The sequence below is a fragment of the Ovis canadensis genome, chromosome 11 (assembly GCF_042477335.2).
Source record: "Ovis canadensis isolate MfBH-ARS-UI-01 breed Bighorn chromosome 11, ARS-UI_OviCan_v2, whole genome shotgun sequence".
In the NCBI taxonomy this organism is placed as follows: domain Eukaryota; kingdom Metazoa; phylum Chordata; class Mammalia; order Artiodactyla; family Bovidae; genus Ovis; species Ovis canadensis.
In genome coordinates, this window is record NC_091255.1 from 61,941,683 (window position 1) to 61,965,364 (window position 23,682).

The 23,682-nt window shown below is 57.8% G+C and overlaps 2 protein-coding genes across 3 annotated transcripts; one reads left to right on the plus strand and one right to left on the minus strand.

The window, feature by feature from the left end:
* The first annotated feature begins 3,147 nt into the window (after nucleotides 1-3,147).
* On the plus strand, nucleotides 3,148-9,161 carry LOC138415364 (uncharacterized). Its single transcript, XM_069543886.1, has 7 exons — nucleotides 3,148-3,498; nucleotides 5,078-5,161; nucleotides 5,877-5,965; nucleotides 6,396-6,581; nucleotides 7,247-7,384; nucleotides 7,600-7,792; nucleotides 8,509-9,161. Exons 1-7 carry the CDS (start codon nucleotides 3,297-3,299, stop codon nucleotides 8,793-8,795), a joined length of 1,179 nt encoding a protein of 392 aa, XP_069399987.1. The 5' UTR covers nucleotides 3,148-3,296; the 3' UTR covers nucleotides 8,796-9,161.
* Nucleotides 9,162-10,782: 1,621 nt separating this feature from the next.
* On the minus strand, nucleotides 10,783-18,344 carry TMEM235 (transmembrane protein 235). Of its 2 annotated transcripts, XM_069543888.1 has the most exons (5): nucleotides 18,182-18,344; nucleotides 17,706-17,974; nucleotides 16,230-16,310; nucleotides 15,379-15,516; nucleotides 10,783-12,395 (listed from the first exon to the last, which is right to left on the minus strand). In XM_069543888.1, exons 2-5 carry the CDS (start codon nucleotides 17,881-17,883, stop codon nucleotides 12,154-12,156), a joined length of 639 nt encoding a protein of 212 aa, XP_069399989.1. In that variant the 5' UTR covers nucleotides 17,884-17,974; nucleotides 18,182-18,344; the 3' UTR covers nucleotides 10,783-12,153. The 2 variants fall into 2 exon arrangements, with proteins under 2 accessions (XP_069399989.1, XP_069399990.1); XM_069543889.1 differs by lacking the exons at nucleotides 15,379-15,516; nucleotides 18,182-18,344 and having other exon boundaries at nucleotides 17,706-17,957.
* Between the last annotated feature and the right edge of the window lie 5,338 nt (nucleotides 18,345-23,682).

The window sequence follows — 23,682 nt, forward strand, 5'->3', positions numbered from 1 at the left end:
ACAAATTGAAGGTTTGCAGCAACCCTACATCGAGCAAGTCTGTTAGCCCCATTGTTCCAAGACCACACTCTAACTTTGCATCTTAGCGTCACATTTGGGTAATTCTCGAAATGTTTCAAATTGTCCACCAACAAAAATATTACAACTCACTGGGACTTCCCTGGCGGTCCAGTGGTTAATTAAGACTCCAGACTTCTACAGGTTCAGTCCCTGACCGGAAACTAAGATCCCACATGCTGTGCAGCCAAAAAAAATAAAAAGAAGATTATAACTCATTGAAGGCTCAGATGATAGTTAGCAATAAAATATTTTAAATTAAGGTATGTACATTGTTTTTAGACATAATGCTATTGCACACTTAAAAGACTACAGTGTAGTGTAAGCATAACTTATGTGCACCGGGAAACCAAAAAATTCATGAGACACGCTTTGCGATACCTAATTGCAGTGGTCTGGAAGCAAACAGGCAATATCTCTTGAGGTGTGCTTATATACATGCATGACAAACACTAGTACCGTTACACCCACAAGTATACACATACCTGGGTGGGCATGCCAACATGCGTGCACACACAAATTTATACACATACATACGCAGACACATTCACACACACGCATGTGCCCACACAACTCCCTGAGACCAAGTCTTGGTCAGAGGGTCTCTGAAGTGCCAATGCTTTGGCCACCTGATGCAAAGAGCCGACTCACTGGAAAAGACCCTGATGCTGGGAAAGACTGAGGGCGAGAGGAGAAGGGGGAGACAGAGAGGACAAGATGGTTGGATGGCATCACCGACTCAGTGGACACAAGTTTGAGCAAACTCTGGGAGATGGTGAAGGACAGGGAAGCTGGGCGTGCTGCAGTCCATGGGGTTGCAAAGAGTCGGACACAACTTAACAACTGAACAACAGCAAGCCCCCTGATGAGGCCTCAGAAACAGGCCATGGAGGGCTCCTAGCCTTCTCCCATGGTAGCCCAAGCTTCCTGCTCCCTTCACGCTGGAGAAGCCACCACTGGGCAAGGAGGGGGTGGCCCAGGTGCCCTGGGACAAGACAGGTGGTGATAAGCAGCCACCTGGCAGAAGCAACTTTTGTTGGGGCCAACTTTCCCCAGGAAGAGCCCAGCTCGCTGAGGAAACAGCTCTGCCCTGGGAGGAGAAAGGCCCAGTTTGGTGACCAGCTGTTTCACCTTGGTGGCATTTTCGGGTAGCCCTGAGGCCCCTGCCTAATCCCTCTCCCCCAGGGTTGCAGTGAGGATTAGCAGGGAGGCTGTCAGTGGGAAGGTGAAGTGCCTGCAAACAGAAGGCCATTCTGTGGCTCTGCCATGGCTGGGAGGTGCCTGGGGATCCAGCTGTTTGCCCCCTTCTCCCTGCTCCCCCTAAAGCCACCATCGCTGCCCCAGCCCCTCCCTTCCTTCCCACAGAGGCCTCTACTCCCCGCCTCCCTCCGCCACTTCCCAGCAGAAGGGCTGGAGCCAGACACTGAGATAAGGGGCTTGTTTTCTCAGGGCCCGGAATTCAGTGGAGATTGTGGGTCAGGGCCGCAGGGCACCAAGGGGGGAGTTGCGGAGGGCAGAGTGGGCCTTTCCTTCAGATGGGTGTCCTCGGGGCCCCAGATCCTACAGGGACTTGCGATTTCTGCCCTTTCTCGATGGCTCTGCAGGCACGGGGAGAGGACTCCATCTCTGCCCCTGCTCCCTTCTCTTCCAGGCCTCAAGTGTTCCAGCTGCCTCTGACCACAAGCCTTTGCTGAAGCTGTTCCCACTGCCTGGAACGCTCTCCCTCTGCCTTTGTCTGATTAACACTTTGCTCTACCTTCAAAGCTCAACCAATCACTGCTTCCTCCAGGAAGCCTGCCCTGATGCTTCAGCCAGGCCTGTTGCAACTTTTCCCAGAGCCAACAGGCAGCATCCTGTCCCCATCCCAAAGAACTGAACTCCAAGGGCAAGCTGCTTTGCTCTCCTCTATCCCCAGACCTGACCCGGAGCAGACACACGTCAGAGCTCCGATGAAGGTCAGTGTCAGAGTCCTCTTTGCTGAGGGCTGCCCTGATCAGAGCTGTGGGTGCCTCTTCTGGTCACGTTCAGCCCTTAGGGTCCGGTCTCCTCCTGTGAGGAAGAGACATCTGTGGCCCACACTTGGGGAAGGGGAGCTGCTAGTGGAGCTGGGCACCCAGAGAGAGGCCTGTCCTTCCCGGCCGAGGGACAGTCAACCCTGCAGGAGACCCAGTCCAGGCGGAGTCGGGCTGCACCCCACAGCAGCAGCACCAAACCCCAGCGCCCTGGGCTGTGACCAGTAACCACAATAAAACAGCAGCAGTAAGACAGAGAACACTCATCTGTAGCATTTACTACCAGCCAGGTGCCAGACTCAGCACAAAAAACCCCTTAAGTCATCAAATCCTGAAAACAGCCCATTTTGCATTTAAGGAGACTGAGATTCAGAGAGGTTAATTGACTTGTCCAAAACCACCTGCCTGCTAAGCGGGGACTTGAGTCAGTCAGGGCCCTTCACCACTCCCCACCCCCAACGCGACACTGGCAGGGCCCTTCACCACTCCCCACCCCCAACGCGACACTGGCCCGGGGTGGAGGCAGCACCCTCTCCCCCACCAAGGGCCAGTGGGTACGGAGGAGGGGACTCTTTGTCACACACCCCCCAATTCCACCTCCATTATGCCCCCGAAGTCGGATGCTCAGACTTCGGGATCATCTTTGTATCCCTCTGCCTGGCACCCAGACAATGCCTGGCACCAAAAGGCGCTCAATAAATCTGTACTGAAAAAAGTAGATGATGGAAAGCTACTTTTTTAGGGGCAACATAGCACAGTCCATTTAGAGCTGGACGCTCCCGGTCAAGCGACCTTAGGCACGTTCATTGGCTCTGTGCGTCTCAGTTTCCCCATCTGTAAAATGGGGTGATAATAATGCTTGTCTACTGAGAGCTGTTGGGGGGCTTAGCTGCTTTAACACTTGTAAAGTGTCTGCAACAGTCCTGGACACACGGTAAAAACGCACATGAGCGGCTTTGTTTCTTCATGGGTAAGCGCAACCCTTCCTCCCTCTCCCTCAGCCCAAGTTCGCTCGGAGCCGAACACCGTGAAAGCGGAACTACAACTCCCAGGATGCCTCGGGAGTGCGCTCAGTGTCCGCCGCGACGAAAGCTGAACTACAACTCCCAGCATGCCGCGGGGGCCCTCCGGCCAGCCCGGGTCAATCGCGGCCGAAGTCTGGAAAGCCCTGCCGCTCCGATCCAGCCGAGGAAGATCGGGGCTGGAGGGCCCGGCACTATCCCCGCCATGCTCCGCAGACTGGCCCGAGCCGCGACTCCGCAGCAGCGGGTCTTCTGGGCGCGGAGGTCTGGGAGCCTGGCGGAGATTCCGACGTACGTGGTGGACCTGCGCAGCGACACGGTGACCAAGCCCGGGCCGGCCATGAGGCGCGCCATGGCCGAGGCCGTCGTGGGGGACGACGACTACGGCGAGGACCCCACCGTCCGCGGTGAGCCCGGCGTGCAAGCCAGAGCCGGGGGTCCTCGCGGCGACCCCAGGGCGCTGTCCGTGGTGCTGGCGGGAGCGGCGGCCCGGGGCTCGGGGTGGCGGCTCAGCTGCAGGCCGTGCGTTGCGCTCGGTTTCTTTGCAGCTCAGTCTGACCCATCACTCGAGAGCCTGTTAGAAATGCAGAGTCTCGGGTCCCACACCGGACCTCCGGAGCCAGAATCTGCAAGTTAACAGGGTCGCCGGGTGATCTGTGTGCTCACTGAAGTGCGGCCCCAAGACACGATGAGAATGGGTGTTATCTCATCTTGCTGAGGAGGGCTTTGAGCAGCTAGGCCAGGTGCTCTAAGTCCCATGTCGAGTAAACGACAAAACAGGACTCGACCTCAGGTCTTCTCACTCTGGAACCTTTGGCTATTGTCCTGCACCCACCACCTTCCCACAAGAAGACAACAGAAAACCCATCTAGAAAAGGGTTTCTCCACAGGCTGCTCCTCCAGAGGAATGAGTTCTAGAAACCTCGGAAGTGTTTTCAAGATGGTTGAAAGTTGCTGCCCCCCACCTTGGTTTGAGGGTTGGTGCCATAGTGAGCCATTACTACTGCTGGGGTGTGTACAAACCGTCAGCTGTGCCAGGGGCAAGTCGTGGGGTCGTGACTTTAGCCCTGAGGGTCTGGATGTGGGGTCAGGTAATGATGGGGCTGATCAAGCATCCAGCAGACACCCACTGTTGGCCTGGAACTTCAAAGATGTTGACCCACTGCTCAGCATAGACAGTCATCCCCACTGGGTGAGGGAGGTGCTGGGGTTAAAGCATCCACAGAGAGTGCCTTGGGGGCTAGGGGTGGGTGAGGAGAAACATGGGACTCACAGGAAAGGGGGACTTTGTGGAGGAACCTCTTCAAAGATGAACGAAATGCTCTACCCCCAGTCCCAGGCAGGGAAGAGAGTGCTGGCTCACCAGGGCAGAAGCATAGTGGTGAGAAAGGTGTTCAGGATATGGATGGGGAATGTGGCTGGAGCTGGGATGTAGGACAGCACCCTTGTTCCTGCAGGGGAGGCAGAGGCCAGATCCCATTGGTCTTGAATGTCATGGCAAAGGGAGGGGAGCTTTAAAGCAGGAGCCGGAAGCCCTGCCCCCTTCCAGCCCCCCAGAGTCTCCTTCTGAGGGCTCCTGTCCTTGTGTTCTGGGAGAGGAAGTCAGCAGAGAAACCACAGGGCCCCACCTGCAAGGGACTGATGGGAAAGGAAGTCAGACAGGTGTGAGGTCTGGGTGGGACAGGAGGGTTCAAACCACAGAGTTTCAATGTTGGGGGGGGGAGGGGTGGAGAACACGGCCCAGGAGGAGGCGGGGGTTGGGGGGGGGAGGCGGTCAGAGGGTTGACTGAGGGGCCCCTGAACCCAGATGTGCAGCCACCAAGACCGCAGACTGCAGCTGGAAGACTGGCGTCCCGACTGGCCACTCACCACAGCCTTGGGCAAGATGTCCTTATGCGGACAAGGGGCTCACGGGGTGAGTTAGGAGAGGACTTTGAAAAGTGCCATTGTTAATGGGGCCCCCACCCCCATCCCTTCCCGCTTCAGACCTGCAGGCCACAGCTGCGGAGCTGCTTGGGGTGGAGCGGACTCTGTTCGTGCCCACAAACACCATGGCCAACCTCATCTCTGGTGAGCGCGGGGCGACCTCCGCTTGCCCTCCAGGCCCTCCTTCCACACTTCTCCCTTTTGTGGTGGGGGCTGTGACAACATCAGTGGGGCTCTGAGCCATCTGGAACCCGTAGCCACACCCTTCTCTCACCCCTTCCTGCCTGGGGGTCTTGCCCCCAACCTCGAACCTAACCCTAACCTCGTGACTTCCCTGCAGGCTGCCACACCTTTGTAAATTGCCTCTTTATCAAGCAGTCTGGTTTCCCAGTGGGTGCCCTCTGTTTCCTCCTTGTGCCTGACTGATACTGTGCCCTGGGCTGCTGGGCCCTCAAAGGGGAGCATTGTGGCTGGCCTCCCCCTGCAGGAGGTACTCTGCAGGGGGCTGCAGAGAATGGGAGGGAGGAACAGAATGTGCAGGGCCCAATGATCCACAGGCCTAGACTTGTGGACTTAGTAGGATGCTTTCCAGCACATGGCAGGAAGGTGTCTTAAAGGGGCGCTCTCTCCTAATTGGCATAAGGCACTTGGGAGCTGGCTGTGGCCCTGAGGGTCAGCCTGGCTGAGCTGGGTGGGGACAGATTGGGGGAGGACATGGCTCTGGAGGAGGTGGGGTGCAGAGGGTTGACCGAGGGCCCCCTGGACCCGCATGTGCGGCCACCGAGACCACAGGCTGCAGCTGGCAGATGCAGTCTTCCAACACTTGATGCCAACACTGCCCCCACCCCATCTACCTTAGTGATGTGTCACTGCCGGCGCCGGGGCTCCCAGCTCCTCCTGGGGCGCGAATGTCACCTCCATGTCTATGAGCAGGGCGGGGTGGCTCAGGTAAGCACTCAGCACCTCTCACCCTGGGGCCAGCACAGGATGCTCAACACTTGTGGTGGGAACCTGCTTCCCAGGCACCAGGCTGGGACCTACAGAGGGAAAAATGGCTGGGCCGGTAGCCTCTCTGGGGGAGGCAGGAAGGAGAGCCATTCCCAGATTGACCACGCAGGGGCAGGCTAGGCTCAGTCAGCAGCCTGTATGCTGGCTGTATGCCTGCTGCCCCCTAGTGGGCACTCAGTGCACTGGGCGCTCAGGCTGGAAGGACACGCAAACATGGTGTCTTCCATCCTCCCCGGCTGGGATGTCTGTGCCCAGGTCTACAGCTCAGGCGGAGCCTCCATGGCCCAGAGCTGGGGAGGAGCAGACAAGACAGGGGTAGGAGGTCCTTTTGGACCCCTGGACCTTATCCTCTGCACCCCCACACCTGCAGATTGCAGGGGTGCACTCCCACCCCCTCCCAGACCTGCCCCACGGCACCCTGGACCTGGCTGAGCTGGAGAGGCTGGTCACACGGGGCCTTGGGAGCCCCTACCACCCGGTCTGTGAGCTCATTTGCCTGGAGAACACCCACAGCAGCTCGGGGGGCCGGGTCCTCCCCATGGAATACCTACGCCAGGTAGGCCCAGCCCCATCGCTGTGCCCCCACCACTAGCCAGCTACTGGCTTTCTGTCCCCTGGGTCCCCTGCTGGGGTTTAATCTCCTCTGAAACATGTGTGGGTGCCCATCAGTGGCCAGAACTGCTCTGGGAGACACGGGTGTGATTCTAGGTGCAGCTGTAAAGGGAATGATGGCCCAGTGTAGGCCCCCCACCCCAGGGCCCCAACCTTCCTCCAAAGAGCAGAGACCCACCCTTTGGGGCATTTCCCCAGGCAGCACCAGCTCGGCCAGGTCTTACGGCCAGAGTGCGAGGGTTGAGTGCTGTCCCTCTCCTCGCGAGAACCTGACGGCCGGCTCGCCCTCACCTGGGAAACAGAGCTGAGGGCTTCCCTCCAATGCGACTGGCGCTGCTTAGACAGGACGAGGCATCCGTGGCCTGGCCTACAGTGGGCCCGCCATAAACAGGAGATAAAGCCCTTATAGTCGACCCCCTTTCACAGAGGGCGCCCCAGGCCCAGACCCAGAGTGACTGCTCGGGTTCCAGACGGCCAAGCTGGTCACCAACTATGCAGACCCTTCGTCCTCTCTCCAGGAGACAAGCCCGGTGACTCTCTAGTGACCTTTTGGAGACCCATCCTCCCCCCAGCTCCGCCCCTCTGACCCCACCTGCATCTTGCCCACAGGTGCACTTGCTGGCCCGACGCTATGGGGTCCGTGTCCACTTGGACGGGGCGCGGTTAATGAACGCTGCAGTGGCTCTGGGCGTGCCCCCTGCCCGCATCGTGGAGCACTGTGACTCTGTGTCTCTCTGTTTTTCCAAGGTAGGGAAGCTACAGGAGGGTGGAGGTGCCCACTGCAGGGCTGAGCTGTGTTCTGGGGCTCCTGGGCAGGCAGCTGCTCACCCTGGGTCCTCTAACCCCCTCCCCTAATGAGGCCACAGTGTCTGCCCCTCTACATCCCTCTTGCCCCCTCCAGAGCCCCGAGAATGGAGATGTACACCCATGGGCAGGCGGGCAGGACTCCTCTCTTCCTTCAGGGCCTCGGAGCACCAGTGGGGGCCCTGGTTGGGGGACCCAAGGACTTCATCGAAGAAGCCTGGCGCCTCCGGAAAGCCCTGGGTGGAGGGATGCGCCAGGCAGGGGTGCTGGCCGCAGCTGCCCTGGTGGGACTGGCTGACGCCGAGGAGATGCTGCAGAGGGACCACCAGAACGCCCAGAGATTCGCCAGAGGTGCCTGACACCCCGCCACTTCCCTTTGGCCCCAGGGTGGTTCTTTGGGGTCCCCTGTAGCAGGGCCCAAGTCCCCAGCAGGTGTGTCCCTCCAACTCGAGTAGGTGAAGGGCAGCCACTGACCCAGGAGGGCTGGGATCCAGGGAACTCGAGGGCTTTACCAGACCACACCCCGTGCAGGGCCTGGACTAGTCGGCACCCAGTGGGGGTCAGGAACTCTCTGCAGGATCCAGCAGAATGTAGCCTTTAACCTAGGTTGAATCCTCACAGCAGCCCCACAATGTCCCCACTTTACAGATGAAGAAACCGAGAGGTTAATTGATTTGTCTAAAGAAAATGTTAGTCACTCTGTTGTGTCCGACTCTCTGCGGCCCATGGACAGTAGCCCACCAGGCTCCTCTATCCATGGAATTCTCCAGGCAAGAATACTGGAGTGGGTTGCCATTCCCTTCTCCAGGGAACCTTCCCAACTCAGAGACTGAACCCGAGTCTCCCACATTCCAGGCAGATTCTTTACCATCTGAGCCACCGCTAATGTGTCTAAGGTCACAGCTAAAAAGTGGCAGGGCCAGGTCTGCCCAGGTCAGGACTAAGGCTCCTTTCTTCCCTCTCCAGTTGGGCTGCGCTCTGCCTTTCCTGGGTGACAAGGCCAGGGTGGTAGGGGTAGCCATAGAGTCGTGGGGTTGGGCTCAACTCACCGCAGGACTTGGGCCCAGGGCTCCAGGAACTGGCGTCCCCCGTCTTCTCCGTGGATCCCGCGGCCGTGGAGACCAACATGGTGATGGTAAGGGTAGATGGGCTGCCGCCTGAGGAGCTGTGCCGGCGCCTGCAGGCCGTGAGCGCCGACGAGGTGGCGCAGACCGGCCACGCGGTGCGCCTGCTGCTCTTCCCCTGGACTGAGCACTCAGTGCGCGCTGTGTGGCACCGGGATGTCTCTGCACAGGACACGGAGCTGGCGCTGGGAAAGTGGGCGTTCGTGCTGAGGACCCTGGGACTTGGCTAGGATGGATGCAGGTGACGAGGGCAGGTATCTCCAGCGAGCAGGCAGGAGAGGCGTAAAACGACACCCCTGTTGTCTGCTGGTCTCCTGGGACCCCCTCACTTCTGTGACACGTGGGGTGATGCCTTCCACCTGTTCATGCAGCAGACCCCGCGTGGTGCTGTGTCTGGGATGGGGTCCCAAGCATGCCGGGACAGGTGGGACACCCACCACAGCCGGGGGGCATGAGAGCATTTCGGGGACCAGCAGGAGGAAGAAAGAGAAGACATGGAAAGGGACGCCGGTGTCGGGTGGCCTGGTGGGGGGCTGGGGCTTGACCTTGCAATCGTCTGACTTTTTAAACAATAAATTTACCCTTTGAAACAGTAAGTTTCTGTTTGCTTACAAAATAATGTCATTACTGCCCATAATTTGGGACTGGATCTCCTTTCCAGCGGCTCCTGGGGTGATTTAGACTCGGTGGTGCTGTCCACCTGAAACTACCACATTGCCAATCGGCTACATGCCAATATAAAATAAAAAGAATATATCTAAAAAAAAAGAATATACCATGCTCCTGCCAAGGTTAACCAGAAGACCTGGACAAAATATACTTTTGAAAACCACCTAAGAATAAACACTATTACTATTTTTTTGCATATTTAATTCTGGATATGTATGTATGTATATATACATTTATATGAAGCTGCATGGGGATTTTTTAAAATAGGGGAGATGGGCCATCACATCAGTGTTTTAGAAAATCCTTGATAGGAATCATAGGAGGAGGAATAGCTTTGTGAGGGTAGGGGATACTTCAGTTTAAGAACATTGTTTTAGCCCCATGCACGAGTAGTTAGAAGCTGCCAGAAGCAGAAGTGTAGGCATGGCGCTTAGGAGAGGACCTGGACTGGAGGTACGGAGGTGACTGTGAGCGACAGGAGAAAAGGCATCCGTGGTGGGCCAAGGAAGCCTGAAGCTGAGGACTGGCCTTCTTTGCCTCCCTCCCTTATTTTTATTTATTTATTTATTGGCCATACTGAGTGGCATGTGGGATCTTAGTTCCTCGACCAGGGAATGAACCCAGGCCCCCTGCAATAGAAGCTTGGAGTCTTAATCACTGGACCATCAGGGAGGTCCCTGCCTCCCTCCTTAGAAGAATCTAGATGTGGCTATACTCTGGGAAATGCAGCATCCGGGACTCCCCAAGGCCCCAGAATCACTCTCCTGTGTGAGAAGGTGACAATAACAGAGAATCCGAGGAAAATCAGCACCTCTACACCTCTGCCCTGCCCTGCCCTGCCCTGCCCTGCCCTGCCAAAGTGCATTGTAATAGTAATCAACTGAACTGAACTGAATGGGGATCCATTGCTTGGTAACAAATTACTCCCCCACAGCGATAATCCTTTTATTATCATTCGGTTTCTGTGGTCCAGGAATTAGGGAGAGGAGTTCCGGGAGCTTCTCAGGAAGCTGCAGTGGAGACTGGACTAGGGTCCAGGGCCAGCGTGAGGCACCCGCTGTGGACTTTCACCAGTCCGAGACCGAGGCCCACCTGGGCGGGCGCCTTTGAATCATGGCCAGATCTGTTCTCGAGAGGGAAGGGGCAAGTGCCCCCCGCCCACCCTAGGGAGTTCTGGGATCTGAGGTTCACCCATGTGTGTCTGGTTCACCCAGGGTTAACCCCTCACACTGCTGAGCCCTAGCTGCGGTGGGAGAGGAGGCAGAGATTAGGTGAGAGCCTCCCAAGCTGACAGGACCTGCCCACAGAGCCAGCCCCTGGAACCAATGTGAGGCCCCCGGGGTCCTCCCTGCCTGTGCCAGCCAGAAATAAGAAAGAGCTCATCGAGTCTGCCAAAGACAACTCTGGATGGACAGACACACAGAGCACGCACAGGATGTCTCTGGATGCACAGACACACACACGGACCCGGTGACAGGGTTTCCCCTGCACTGTTTGTAAGCCATGGGCATGTATTATCTATTCTGAAAGTTTTTAAGTGAATGAAGGTTTAACTGCACACAGAACAAGCTGATTTATTTATGGACACATTGGCACAATGTTAAACGCTGAAACACAGGTGGGAAGGGAAGCCCGCATTTAACACCCCATTCCCCCCCCACCCCGCCCCCGCTCTTTGTCCCTCAGTGGGACTCCCCAGATGGAACCAGCCCCTGATGGCCCCGAGATTCCTGTAACCACCCCGCCTCCAGCCATAAAGGGAGACTGGGGAGGGGGAAAGACCAAGGTAAGAGAGGCTGCCATGGACCCCCGCACATGCCTCAGACTCAAGAGGGCCCTGAGCCTGAAACAAACGCTGAGTAGGTCTTCAGGTCCTGCTCAGAGTGGAAGGAGCCTCAGTCTTCACAGACCACGACGACACCCACGTGTCACAGGCAGGCCACCCACCTTCCTGTCTGTCTAGCCCTTAGAGGCACACTGGGTCTGGTTCTGCCTCCATTCAACAAGCCTGCGGCCAAAACTCCAGGCTCTGGCCTCTGCGGCCCCGGGCAGCGGTCCTCCTGGTAGAGAAGCCCCTCACTCTCCACCCGGGCATGGCTCCCCCACCCCACAGGACTTCCACACCTGCTTGCCCAGGGGCCCACATGGGATCACAGACATCTCTCTGGGAACTAGAGAGGAGGGTGGGGTCCCAGAGCACCAGCCCCAGGACAAGAAAGAGACCTGAAAACAAGGCAGGCAGAGATATGCCCAACCTCCTCTGCCCCCCTGCACCTGGAAATCCAAGAGGCGCCCCCCGTCCTCAGTCTCCTCCCCACCAACAGCTGCCCTGGGGAGGGGTTGGGGGAGGACAGAACATGGCACGGAAGGCCTGGTGAGGGCCTGGCTGAGTGTTTGATGGATATCTGCTTCTCTTGAACTGCCCCCTCCAAGGACTGGGGCAGCTTTTCCGCCTGACACAGGTCCCTAGGACTGGGAACAGCTGTGGCCCACCAGGACGGGTGGGGAGGGGTGGGCACAGGCCACAGCCTCGAGGGGCAAGGGGACCCACTGACCAGCCAAGGGCCTGCAGCGCCCCACCCCCACAACTACCACAGCTGTCCCTTCGCTCCCACTTTCTGGGTCTCGCCTTTCTCACCTCTAAAAAGAGGCTAAACCAGTTAGTCCCTGAAGGCACAATGGGCAGGGGAGTTCCCCTGAACGTCAAGCAACAGGAGCCTGGATTCTCAGCTCTACCCCACCCCCTACCCCCGCCCCGCGCACCCTAGGGCCCGCTCCCAGCCAGGACTCCAGCCCGGCAGAACAGTCAGAACAGGGCTCCCAGCCTCCTTCCCACGGCCTTTCAGGCTTGGCCGCCCCAAACCCCAGGAGGTGCAAAGGGAAATGGAGTCCCTCTCCCCCCACCTGCCTGCCTGGGACTCAGATGACCACAGAGTGGGGGTCGCCCGGCTGCCCGCCCAGGCTGAGGGCTCGGGCCACTGCGAGCAGGAGGACGCCGCTGAGTGACTCCGCAGCGCAGGAGCCGCAGGCCAGGGCCAGAGACCAGCCGAAGCTGATGCAGACGTCCTGCACGTGCTGGGGGCCGTACTGGCGGGCCGTCTCCGCGAAGGCCAGCTGTGAGTAGCTGATGTAGGCGATGAGCCCCGCCAGGGTCAGGGTGCCTGGGGAGGGGGTGCAGAGTGACCACTCCATGCATCTGCCTGCCGAGGGCACCTGCCCCACCAGGGACCCTGGCGCGGTGGTCCTGTAGACATGGCCTCTGCCCACTGGCCTTTGGTAGGATGGAGGTTCCAATTCAGTCCTCAAACCTCAGGACCTCACCCTACAGAAACCCCTTGCAAATAGTACTACCTACACCCCCAAAACCTACTCACATAGATGTCCCCAAATACACAGCCCCCTCCCATTGCCCCTGGAGTTACACACACACACACACACACACACACACATACACACAGCCAGTGGCCTCTACTGGCAGCCGGGAAGCATGGGCAGAGCTCTGGAGCTCTGGCCAGACATCCTGAGCCAGGTTCCTGGGCTGCTCCTCCGGCCCCCTTTTCCTTGCAGTCCTCCCCCACTTCACTGGCCCACAGCCTCCCCTCCTGACCGCTGCTCAGCGTCCCTCTTTCAGAGACCCTGTCCCCTCCCCAGGTCTGAGTTTCAGGCCTTCCTACAGATCCCATGACCCCAGTCTGTCCCCAAACGAGGACACCCTCCTCCCTCCAACCCTGCATCTCTGCAGGAAGAAGACTGGCTTTGCACCTAGAGCATGGTGACCCTGGAGGGTCAGGTGCAAGCAAAGAGCTGGGTGCCGGAACATTTGCCTGTCCACCCAGGTTCAGGGGGATCAGCCCAGAGAGCCACCCTCTGTCCCACTGCTGCAGGCTGATGTCAAGGCCTGCCTTGGTGCCAGCTGTAGGGAATGTAGGTGGGGTCTTGGGACCCCCAAAGGCACTTCCTGGGGGCATGGTGCTCCTTCTGTACACTGCCCAGTTAAGGCCCGAGGCAGACCTTCGGGGCTGGGTCTGCATCTCACTGGGACCCACAGAAGGGGCAGACCCTGGGCTCCCCACACTGCCTGCCTCTTACTCAGGTCCTCTGGGATTCCTCACTTGACCAAAGATGGGAAGGACGGACTGGCCTCCACCAGCCTAGGGCTGGGTGGAGCCACCACAGAAGTTATGGGTTTAATTTTGGGAAGCTGTGAAGCCGAATCAACTGGGACTCTGGGACTGGGGTCAGTGCCCAGTTGGGGAGAGGGCACTGAACACATCTCTCAGGCTTCTTCAGGGAACTCTGTGCAGCTGAGGCCCCAGAAACAGAGGTTCCATCTTAGCCTACAGCAGTCAGAGCTCCCAGCCAAGTCCCCCTGTCCTATCCCCACCACCCCCACCCATGCTGCCCCACCAGCTGAGCACGCCTCTTCAAGCTGCCAGCTACTTCCGTCCAGCCTGGCTCTGGGCAGAACCCACTGCTCTGCCAGAGTAAGCTCCCAAGCTGGACCCTAACCTGGAACACCTGACTCTTCCTGGGGACTGAGGCGCCCAGGTCCGCCTCCTGCCAGACCGCTTGTGAACCTCAGACCTCCTGAGATGACTCAGGCCTCTCCCCTGGCTGGCTCTGGAGCCTCGAGCCAGGTGATGGCCATGGAACTCATCACCTCAGGCTCCATATGCCCCCAGGCCCCTAGCTCAGGGCCCAGCCGGTGGCGACCTAGAACCCTCCGTGTCCCTCCCCATTCTGCAGTGACAATGGGGGGATTGGGGTGATCTGGCCTCACGAAGGTCCCCTTGGTGTGACAGTCCTGACTCTGAGCCCCTAAAGCTGGGGCCCAGGCCCCACTGCAGCCCCCCGGGCAGGCTCCTGACAGTGAGGTCAGGGGATCTGCTTCAGCCAGGAGCCTGCCATGCAAGGAAAGCAGAAGTGTGGCCAGTCTGGCCCGGCGCAGGGGAGCAGACGGGGTGCTCCTGGAGCCCGGCCCACTGCTGGCCCTCCCTGGAGCAGGGGAGTGGCCCTGGCGCTGCCTCCAGGCTCTCCCGCCGCCCACTGGCCCGGTGCCTGGGGTCCAAGTGCAATGCCGAGGTCTCCTGTCACCACCAGGTTACAATCCCACCCGATTACTCCTCTCAGTGGCTTCCCAAGGTCCTCTTAATTGGATTTTGGACACACACAGTCTCTGGGGTCAGGCTAGGGCTGATGTTTTGACTCTTCCTGTTCTCATTCTCTGAACCACACACCTAGGCGGCTCGGCCCCCTGGCAGTTGGCACCTACTCCCTCCTGAGCAAGCCTCCCAAAGGGCCCAGCAGCCCCTGGGGAGGAAGCAGGCCTGCCCAGGAGGGAGCCCCGGCCAGCGTGGTCTAGTCCTCCTGCCGCGGCCCTGGCAGGAGAGCCGGCCCAAGATGCCAGACTCGGCTCAGGCCTCGGCCCTGGATGGGAGGGGCCCCTGAGGACTGACCCGAGGCGCCTCCAGCCCACGGTCAATGGTGGCCAGCCTTGGGCAGCTGGGGACAGCAGGTGGCTGGCTGGGACAGATGGCCCTGAAAGGCAGAGATGGGGATTCCAGGACCAGCTTCCTGCGGAGCCCGGGGAATCCTCAGACATCTCAGCAGGAAGCTGTGACCCGAGGGTCTGCGTCTGTCGCTGCATCCCTGAGGGAGGGCTGGGCCCGGGGCCTGCGGGCTGGGCGACTGTCAGCGCACGTACTGTCACTAGCCAAAGTCTGGACCCGGCTCAGCTGGGGTCACTGCCAAGGGATCCCAGGCCCTGTGCCACCCTGTCTTAATGCTCAGCCCTGCCCATGCTGCCCCCTCCCCGGGACAGTCTTGGAAGAAAAGGGGAATGGACAGGGGCTGGTCCCACCCCCTTCATGCAGGTCCAGCAGGGCACGTCCTGGGCTCACCTCGGAGATCCTCGTGCCTCCTGCTCCTGGCAGCTCAACTCGGGGCTCCTGACCCCCGTCCCTGGCTCTGGCCCCACCGTCAGCATCCCTGCCCCTCCGAAGTCCCCAGTGCCACCCAGGGCGCCTCACCTGCTACAGCTCAATCCCCAGGGTGGGCCTAGGCTCAGAGCAGCCAGGGGCTGGGGCAGTGAGACAGGCAGCACCCCACTCCCACCACCTGCAGCCCCACAGCCCCCGGACTCACCCCCCAGCAAGAAGTAGCAGCCAGTGAAGAGCAGCAGAGGGATGCTCTGGGCCAGGGAGCTGAGGAGGCCACAGATCCAGCCGCACACAATGAGGACGAGGCTCACGGGCAGGACCACCAAGACGGCTCGGTGCAGCGCTGCCAGGAGAGGGGGCTCAGGGGACAGGCAGGGAACCAGACTGGGTCCCCAAGGGAGGTTCAGCAGAGCACTTCAGAGCCCTGTGTGTCTGGACGTCCTCCTTCGTAGCACACATGGGACTGTTCTGGCCCCGGCTGGAGGAGGAGCTGGACCATCGGATTCCCTGTGATGTCTCCATGGTAACCGCCCGACCCTCCCAGGGGCCGCCCCTGGTCCTGGCACAGGGGCAGCAGACACATGTCCCTCTGTTCACCAGGTGGGAGATGCCCACTGAGGAGACCCTTTTGGGAACATAAAAGAGAATTCAGAAGATGCACAGGGAGGGCGAGACAGGCTGGGGGTCCAGCATCCGTGGTTATAAGCTAAGAGCAGAGCCTGGGGGTCCAGCATCCGTGGTTATAAGCTAAGAGCAGAGCCTGAGGGTCCAGCATCCGTGGTTATAAGCTAAGAGCAGAGCCTGGGGGTCCAGCATCCGTGGTTATAAGCTAAGAGCAGAGCCTGGGGGTCCAGCATCTGTGGTTATAAGCTAACAGCAGAGCCTGGGTGGGCAGGGGGCTAAGGCCAGTCAGGAGAAGTCCTCAAGCAACTGTGGAAATGTCCTCTGGGCAACACAGGGTCTAGGTGGAAGCAGTTCTGTGGGTCTAGGAGGAGGGATTCTGAGCCTTGCCTGGAGGTCAAGGAAGGAGGGCGTGACTCCCACCCTAGCACTCACAGATGAGGTGCTGCACCGAAGCAGAGGCGTCCAGGCTCTCACTGGAGAAGGGGTCGATCAGGGGGATGCAGCTGTTGTGCCCTAAAATGTGGAAAGAACACACAGCCTGGTGGGCTGTACATTGCTGGGTATACCCCACCCCCCATGCTTCTCAGAGACGGGTGGGCTGCCAGCTCTCACCACTCTCCACTGGGCCAAGGGCCCTGTCAGTTTCTCCCCTGGAACTCAGAGTTGGGGCTCAAATGGGTTTGGAGGGCTCAAGACCTTTCATTTTGCTTATATGATGTGCAAATATCTACATTGAGGCCTGCTGAAAAATTTCAAACACTGCAGAGAGAATGCCCTCAGGCCTCCCCTTGGGCCTGCTCACACGTGGAGGCCAGGCTATGCCTGCATGAGAAAGGGGCATGCAATATGGGCTCTCCGGCTCTCGCACACTAGGGCGCACACACATGCACACGCTGTGAACGCTTGGACCCTTAGGCTGTCTGTGGGGCGGTTGAATCAACTATCCTTCCTCCCCGGTAGCTCTGAGAAGGCTCTGTCTCTCTCTCTCTCTCTCACACACACACAGACACACACGTCTACACATGCTCCCACACATCCCTGCCACCCTGGGCATGTCCTGCACAAGGGAAGCCCCCAGGTTGGTCCCAGCTTGGTGAGGCCCCCAGGTGAGGAGCCTGTGGAAGCCCACCACCACTCCCTAAATGGGACAGAGCCCTTGCCTCTCTGCTTTCAGGTCTGAAGCCACGTGGCGCTCCTGTTTTCTTCCCCGTGCCAGGCCGGGGAGTGTGGGGAACAGGGGCCCTGAGCCACAGCCCTGGTTGAGCCTGACAGGGAGCAGGGACCAGACCGAGCCCTGGACGGAAATGAAGAAACAACTCTGGGTCACCGGGATGAGCAACCCTGGTCTTGCCAGGGCCCCAGCTCTCCCCACCCAGGCCTCCCCCCAACACACCGGCTCCCACCTCAGCCCAGGGCCCCTGCAGATAAGTGACAAGCACAGCGCGGAGCGCCCCTGGGTGCCAGGCCTGCCCGTGCCTCCCCCAGCCCCATTCCTCCCACCCCGACTCCCGCTTCTCCAGAGGCCTCATTTTCTCCCCATCTGACCAACGAGGCTGAGGGACAAGGTCCCAGGCCACCCCGCGATGTCCTGCCACCTGCCAAGTGACGTGCCATGGCTTGGAACACAAGACCGGCCCCCAAAAGGTGAGGCCGCGGGACTGCGGAAAAATGCTGTTCTGGAAAGTTCTTGGGGTCCTTATGGGGCCACCCTGGCCCCTCCTTTTCACTTCCCACCCTTGGACGGTGGAAGTTGAGCCCTCCTCCAGCCAGACTGTCAGGGAGAGAGTTGGGGGGAAAGGGTACGCAGACAGGCGGGGGAGGGGGTGTCTTCTCAGCGCTGCTCTGGGGGGGGGTTGCGGCCCCCTGAGTCTGAGGAGCGGGGGCGCGTGGGGGAGAGACAGCCGGTACCTTCGCAGATGCGCCAGAGCCCCGAATGGGAGGAGAGCTGCCCGTGGCCGCTGCGGTTGCCGGCGTCCGCCACCTCCAGGAGGTACCAGTAGTCGCTCGCCACGGCGGCCGCCAGCAGCGCGAAGCTGAGCAGCGCGCCCAGGGCAGCGGCCAGGAGCAGCGCGCCCAGCCGCGCCATGCGGTCGGGGTACCAGGACCAGAGCCGATCGGAGCCGGATGTAGAAGAGCGGAGGGAGCCAGGAGGTGAGGGGCAGCGCAGGAAGCCGGAACTTAGGGAGTGGAGAGACCCGAGAGAGTCTCAAGAGAGGGGTTCAGGGACCCTGAGGGAGTAGGTCTACCGAAGGGGCACGGGGTGGGGTGGGGGTGGGCGGGGGTTTGGGAAGTCGGGCCGGGGAGGGGGCCCGGGAATGGGGAGCAGGAGCGGCAGGTGGGCTCTTCCGGGTGCGGTGCCCCTCGGGTGCACGAAGAACTCCCGCCTGTCTGTGATCGCCAAGCTACCTCCCAGGGGAAGGAGGAAGAAGCCGGGCCGGCGCAGCGCTGTGTTCAAATCCCAGCGTCCCTGGCTGTGGGTCCCTGGGCAAACGCCTTAATTTCTCTAAACCTCTGCTTCTTCAGCTCCCAAATAGCCAAGGTGAGGAGGGAGGTGGGGCCAGAAAAGCCCGGGAGGAGACTCAGCAGGAAGCTTGAATGGTGGGAGGCAGCTCCCTCCACCAACCTCCACCCCTTACACTGGAGCACTTGGCTGCCGGTTGGCCCAGCGGTGTGGGTCTTAATCAGTCTCCAGGATCAACCACCAGAGGGTCCTGATAAAGCGGATGGGCTTGTGAGGGGCTACAGAAGGGAGCCTGGCTTCCTGTTAGTTCCAATTACTAATGCCCTGTGAGGCAAGGCTAGCCTCTGCCTGTCCATCACTCATTCACAAACATTAGCAAAGCTTCTCTGGGGACAGGGGCAGGTGCTGGTGGGGCAGGAGGCAGAGGAGCTACAAAGGGGCCCCCACTGGCAGCGGGAGGGCCGTCATGGTGAGGCTGTTGGGAGTTCAGCTTTGGGCGATGGGAGGGCCTCCACTCCAGGTCCCTGGACTATCCGCTGCTGCCCCTTCCACCGATGCAGGGCAAAGATGGGGGTCAGAGACCTCACTGAGGGTGGTCCTCCTCAGACCACCAGCAGCCTCTCTACTTAGGGTCATCCCAGGGCTCTCATTTCCAAGTGTTTATTTTGGCCCCCTTTTCTCTAGGTTTGAGCAGTATCATCAGGAAGTAGAAGTTGTCCCAACTAAGTTGTTGAAATAATCCTTCAGGGGGCATTTAGACACAGTGGCTAGAATTGTTTGGTATCCTGCCAGCCACGCATCTTTTTCACACCACACTCAAGACTGGGTTGGGGCACGTGGTGGGGATAGGGTGGGGTGATCCTGGCTGTGACAGTTTCTGTACCCTCTTACCTGACAGCCCTGCCCCCAGCCCCTGCCCTGGAAGCTGGGTGCCAGCCAGGGGCCCTCCTCTCTCAGGAGGCATCGGGCCTGGAGGGTGAAAGAATCCAGCAGGCAGACAGAGAACAGCAGGTGCTTGGGAGCAGCAGCAGTCTACAAAGTTGGGGATGGGGGAGGGACTGGGGGAGCAGGGGTGGGGGCAGAGCTGGGAAAGAAGGTAATGGCCCCAGTGTGACAAAGATGGACGCCGCTTCTGTGTGCTTAAGCTGCGATTGAGAGACGGTGTTTTGTTGTTGTTCTTCTGAACATTTATTTGGCTGCCTCAGGCCTTAGCTGCGGCCCGTGGGATCCTCCTTATGTCACATGGACTCTCAGGCTCAGTCGTTGCTGTCCACTGGCTGCAGACCACACCGGCTTCAGTACTGCAGGCATAGTTGCTCTGCAGCATGTGGGATCTTATCAGTTCTCTGATCAGGGATCAAACCCACGTCCCCTGCATTGCAAGGATTCTTAACCACTGGACCACCAGACAAGTCCCTAGAGACAGTGTGTATTTTAGGGAGGACTAGAGGAACCCTGTGGCTGCACACTCCACACACTTCCTCCCAGTGCCCCTGCCTTTCACCTGAGCTTGTTTGAAAAGGTCTCGTTTGCATCCCCTGTCAGGGCGTGTCGGGTGCTGTTTGAGGCCACTGTGCCCCCCAGAGCCCGCCTCTCCAGAGAGGAGCAGACATGTATCCCACTCTGTTGCAGTGTAGATGGCCAGGTAAGCAGTCTGCACCCCATCACTTCAAAGCCCTGCTTCAGGGTTTCAACCCCAGATATGCCCGTCAGAGTGACTGATTGGACTGTCTCCAGACAAAGGGTATCAGTCCTTGAGGGGCTACTCTGATGAATTCTGCCAGTCTACTTCTCTTGAGATGGACTTAAATTATACCCTAGCCCAGTTCTGAAAAGGCGCCTCTTAAAATGATCCATTATTTTTCATTATTCATCCTTTCATCAACTTGCAACCCCGGACTTGTGAGCACCAAGCCTGTCACCAGGCTGCCGAGGCCTCTTCAAAGCCCGCATCGACCACTTCCACTGAAATCAGGGGCAGATGAGAACTTTAATGGAAGAAATCCCCATTATGTGTGACAGGACAACAGGGCTGCAGCCATGCCTCTTCTCTCTTTTTTTATTTGGCTGTGCCAGGTTTTAGTTGCCACACGAGGGATCTTCTATCGTCTTTGCAGCATGTGGGACTTTTTAGCTATAGCATGCAGGATCTGCTTGTCTGACCAGGGATCAAACCTGGGGTCCCTGTGCATGGGGAGCATGGAGTCTTAGCCACTGGACCACCAGGGACGTCCCCAGGCCTCTATAAACTTACACTGAACTGACTCACAGTGGCTGAAAGAACAGGATGCCTGAGACCAGGGATGAACTTCCTGCTCCAGGCTGATGCTGCCATAAACGGCCCCCAGCCATGGACTGGGAAGCAGCTGAAACCACTGTGCAACTACTCAGAGCAACTCAGCATCAGCTACACTACAACTAATCTCCCTGCATTTGGCAAACATCCTCCAACAGAAAATGAACCTCCCTAAATCGCCCTTCCCTACACGTCAGCTCCTTCACTCAGCATGCATTATGAAGTGAATTCATCCTGGGAGGCTCTCAAGACACCGTTCTAGTCAGTCAACCCTTCTAAAGGGCTCTCAAATGGCTGGGGTCACAGCTGGGAAGCACTGACCTGCAGGTTGGCAGCCACATGACCGGCCGCTCTTGTCCCCCAGGACTCACAGGCCTAAGAAGGGCCTATCATGGTTGCCTTGGATGCACAAGCATCTGTCCAGTGAGTCCAGTGACTAAGAGGAAACGGGAGAAAGCCACCCCTCCCCCCATCACAGAATGTACTTGCTGTCCCCAGAATGGACACTCCCGTTCCTCCACAGGGCACATCTGTTCCTTCCTTATCCATCTGGCAGCCTCCTCCTCATTCCTGGACAAGCAGAATGCTCCAAGAGTTCCTTGTCATCTTCTTGCTGCTCCCTTGGATGCACTCATATGGATACTAGGTGGCCTGTGTCTTCCCACCAGAGAACAAGGAGCCTGTGAGTTCCCTGCAGACGTTAAGCCCTGGACGCAGCGCCCGGCAAACTAAGTACTCACGCAAACGGATGCAAAAATGTCACTACCGTGGGCATCAAGTGGAAAGTCGCCACAGAAACCTAGGTCCCAGTTTGGTCCCAATCAGCTGAAAATTGACTGAAATGCTGGAAGCTGAGCCAGTGCAGAGGAAACCTACAGCTCAGTTGACTGACTCGGCTTTAAGGCTAGACTCTCGCAGGGGGAGACAGGAACTCCCCTGCAATGGAAAGCCTGGCTCAGAGCTTGCTAGGTTGCACTGCTCACCTCTCAGCTCAGACCCTAGGTGCTGGAAGCAAGTCCAGACATTTTACCAGTTACAACTGGGAAATCTAGGTGAAGAGGACACAGAACCTCTTTTAGCTTTACAACTTCCTATGAACCTTAGTTCAAAATAACAAGCTAAAGTTTGGTACAGTGAGGATCAATGGAATGCTCGGGAGAAGGGTATCAGTTAATATATGTAGTGAGGACCTTTGAAACAAAGTTGTCTGAAAAAAGGAATGGGGATGGTTTACTGCACTGGCCCCCTGGGGCCAGGCTGTTGCCCATAGCCCCAGCCCCCAAGGCTGGACAGTGTCACTAGTGAGGGGCCAGCTCTGGGGTCAGACTGCCTGGATTCAAATCCCAACCTGAATGCTTTCTTACTTATATGATCTTGGACAAGCTATTTCATCTCTTTATAAGTCTCCACTTTTGCATCTAAAAAATGTAGTTAAGATCCCAATAGACTTTACTGGCAATTGTTGACTTTTTTCTAAGTGAGTACAACCTGCAAATGGTCCACATCCCAAAGGGGTGCCAACCTGCAGGTAATGGCTGGCTGGTGCTCCATCTTTCATAGCACTGAGGATGGAGGATCCCAATGCCCCAGGCTGTCCACTGGCTCTGATCTCACCATACCTGACCACTCTCACCACCAGTTACAACCCTTCCAGACTCCCACTGACTTGAAGTATCAGAAAGGCAGACACATATTTGAGAAAAGTTGAGGGTGTTGCCCTTAGTAAGGGCCTAAAGCTTCATTAACGGATGTCTGGTAAACTTTCCGGACATTGGCAGCCATTGAAGCCAGTGACATGTTTTTTTTTTCAGAATTTAAAAGTTTTTAGAAGAGGAAATCTGTAAGATGGTCTCAGGGGTCAGGGCCAGCTTAGCCTTGCTCCACAGCGTAGCCTGACAACACAAAAAACTGCAGCATTACCCATCGTGCAAAAGAAAGAGAGCAAAAACATTTTCTCAGCTTCTATACAATGCCAGTTTGTAAGGATCAGTTATTATTCATTTACAGATTGGCACAAATAGAGAAGCAGCTGAGATTAATATAAAGGCTGAAATGCCTTTTTTCCCCATAACAAAAACCACTGCAACATTCTCCATACTTGGCGGGAAAAATTCATTTCAGTGAGATATGGCAGAAAAGCATGTCTGAGGTGCGTTTTTCACAGCTGGTTTATACATGGAACGAGTCCGGATGACACAGATGGCTCTTGTCTCAAGTGGTTCTTGCAGAGGAGCCCAAGGCTGTCTCTCACTCTGCAAGGACTCATCCCTCCCCCGCAAGCACTGGGGTGGGGTCGATCAATTGGCAAGCCAAGAAGGGACTGCCACGAAAAGCCAAAAGTATTTAAGAAACCCAGTAGGGTCTGCAGTGTTTGAAATGAAGCAGTTTTTATTCTTCAGCAATTACCCAGATGACCCCCAGAGGTTCCAATAGGACAGTAACAATCCACCCTGCAGCTTTACTTCATGAAGGATGGTGAAATAAAATCTATCATCTGAAGATCAGGCCTCAGCCCTGCGTGAGCCGGCCTCGGGGAGGAGAGGAGGGGACCGCTGCGGAGGCAATGCTGTGAACGTGGCGCAGATGTGGAGCAATGGAGACAGCCAGTCAGGGCTGACAGATCGCCTGCACGGCACACCAAGTCCCCACAGCTCTGAGCCAAGTCGTTTAGAAGGGATTCAGGCCACTGCATTGTTCTCGCAGAGGAGCAGCCAGTGTGCACCCACCAGCTCATCAGGGCTGGCTAACCGTGCAGCAATCTCATGACAGTTTCTGCCAGATATTTCCTGCTATCTTACTGTCTCCAAATCCACCTAAAGTTCACACTGGTGTCCCCAGTGACTAAGAAAGGCTTTGTGCTCACTTTTAACTGTAGTTTATCCTGTTATGCAAAATAATAATTCAAACAAGATAAGAAAACAACACTACAGAATCTTAGGAGGGACTGAGGGCTTTGTCCCAATTCCTCTTTACATGAAAATCCTGTTGCCACACAAAAAGCCAGTTGAGGCCGCACAGCCTGTAGGATCCCCGCATCACTGGTGAGGAAACTGCAGCTCCAATTCAATAGGCACCAGGCCCAAGCCCAGAAGGCAAGCATCCCGTTAAAGGCCAGTTTGGGGCCGGAG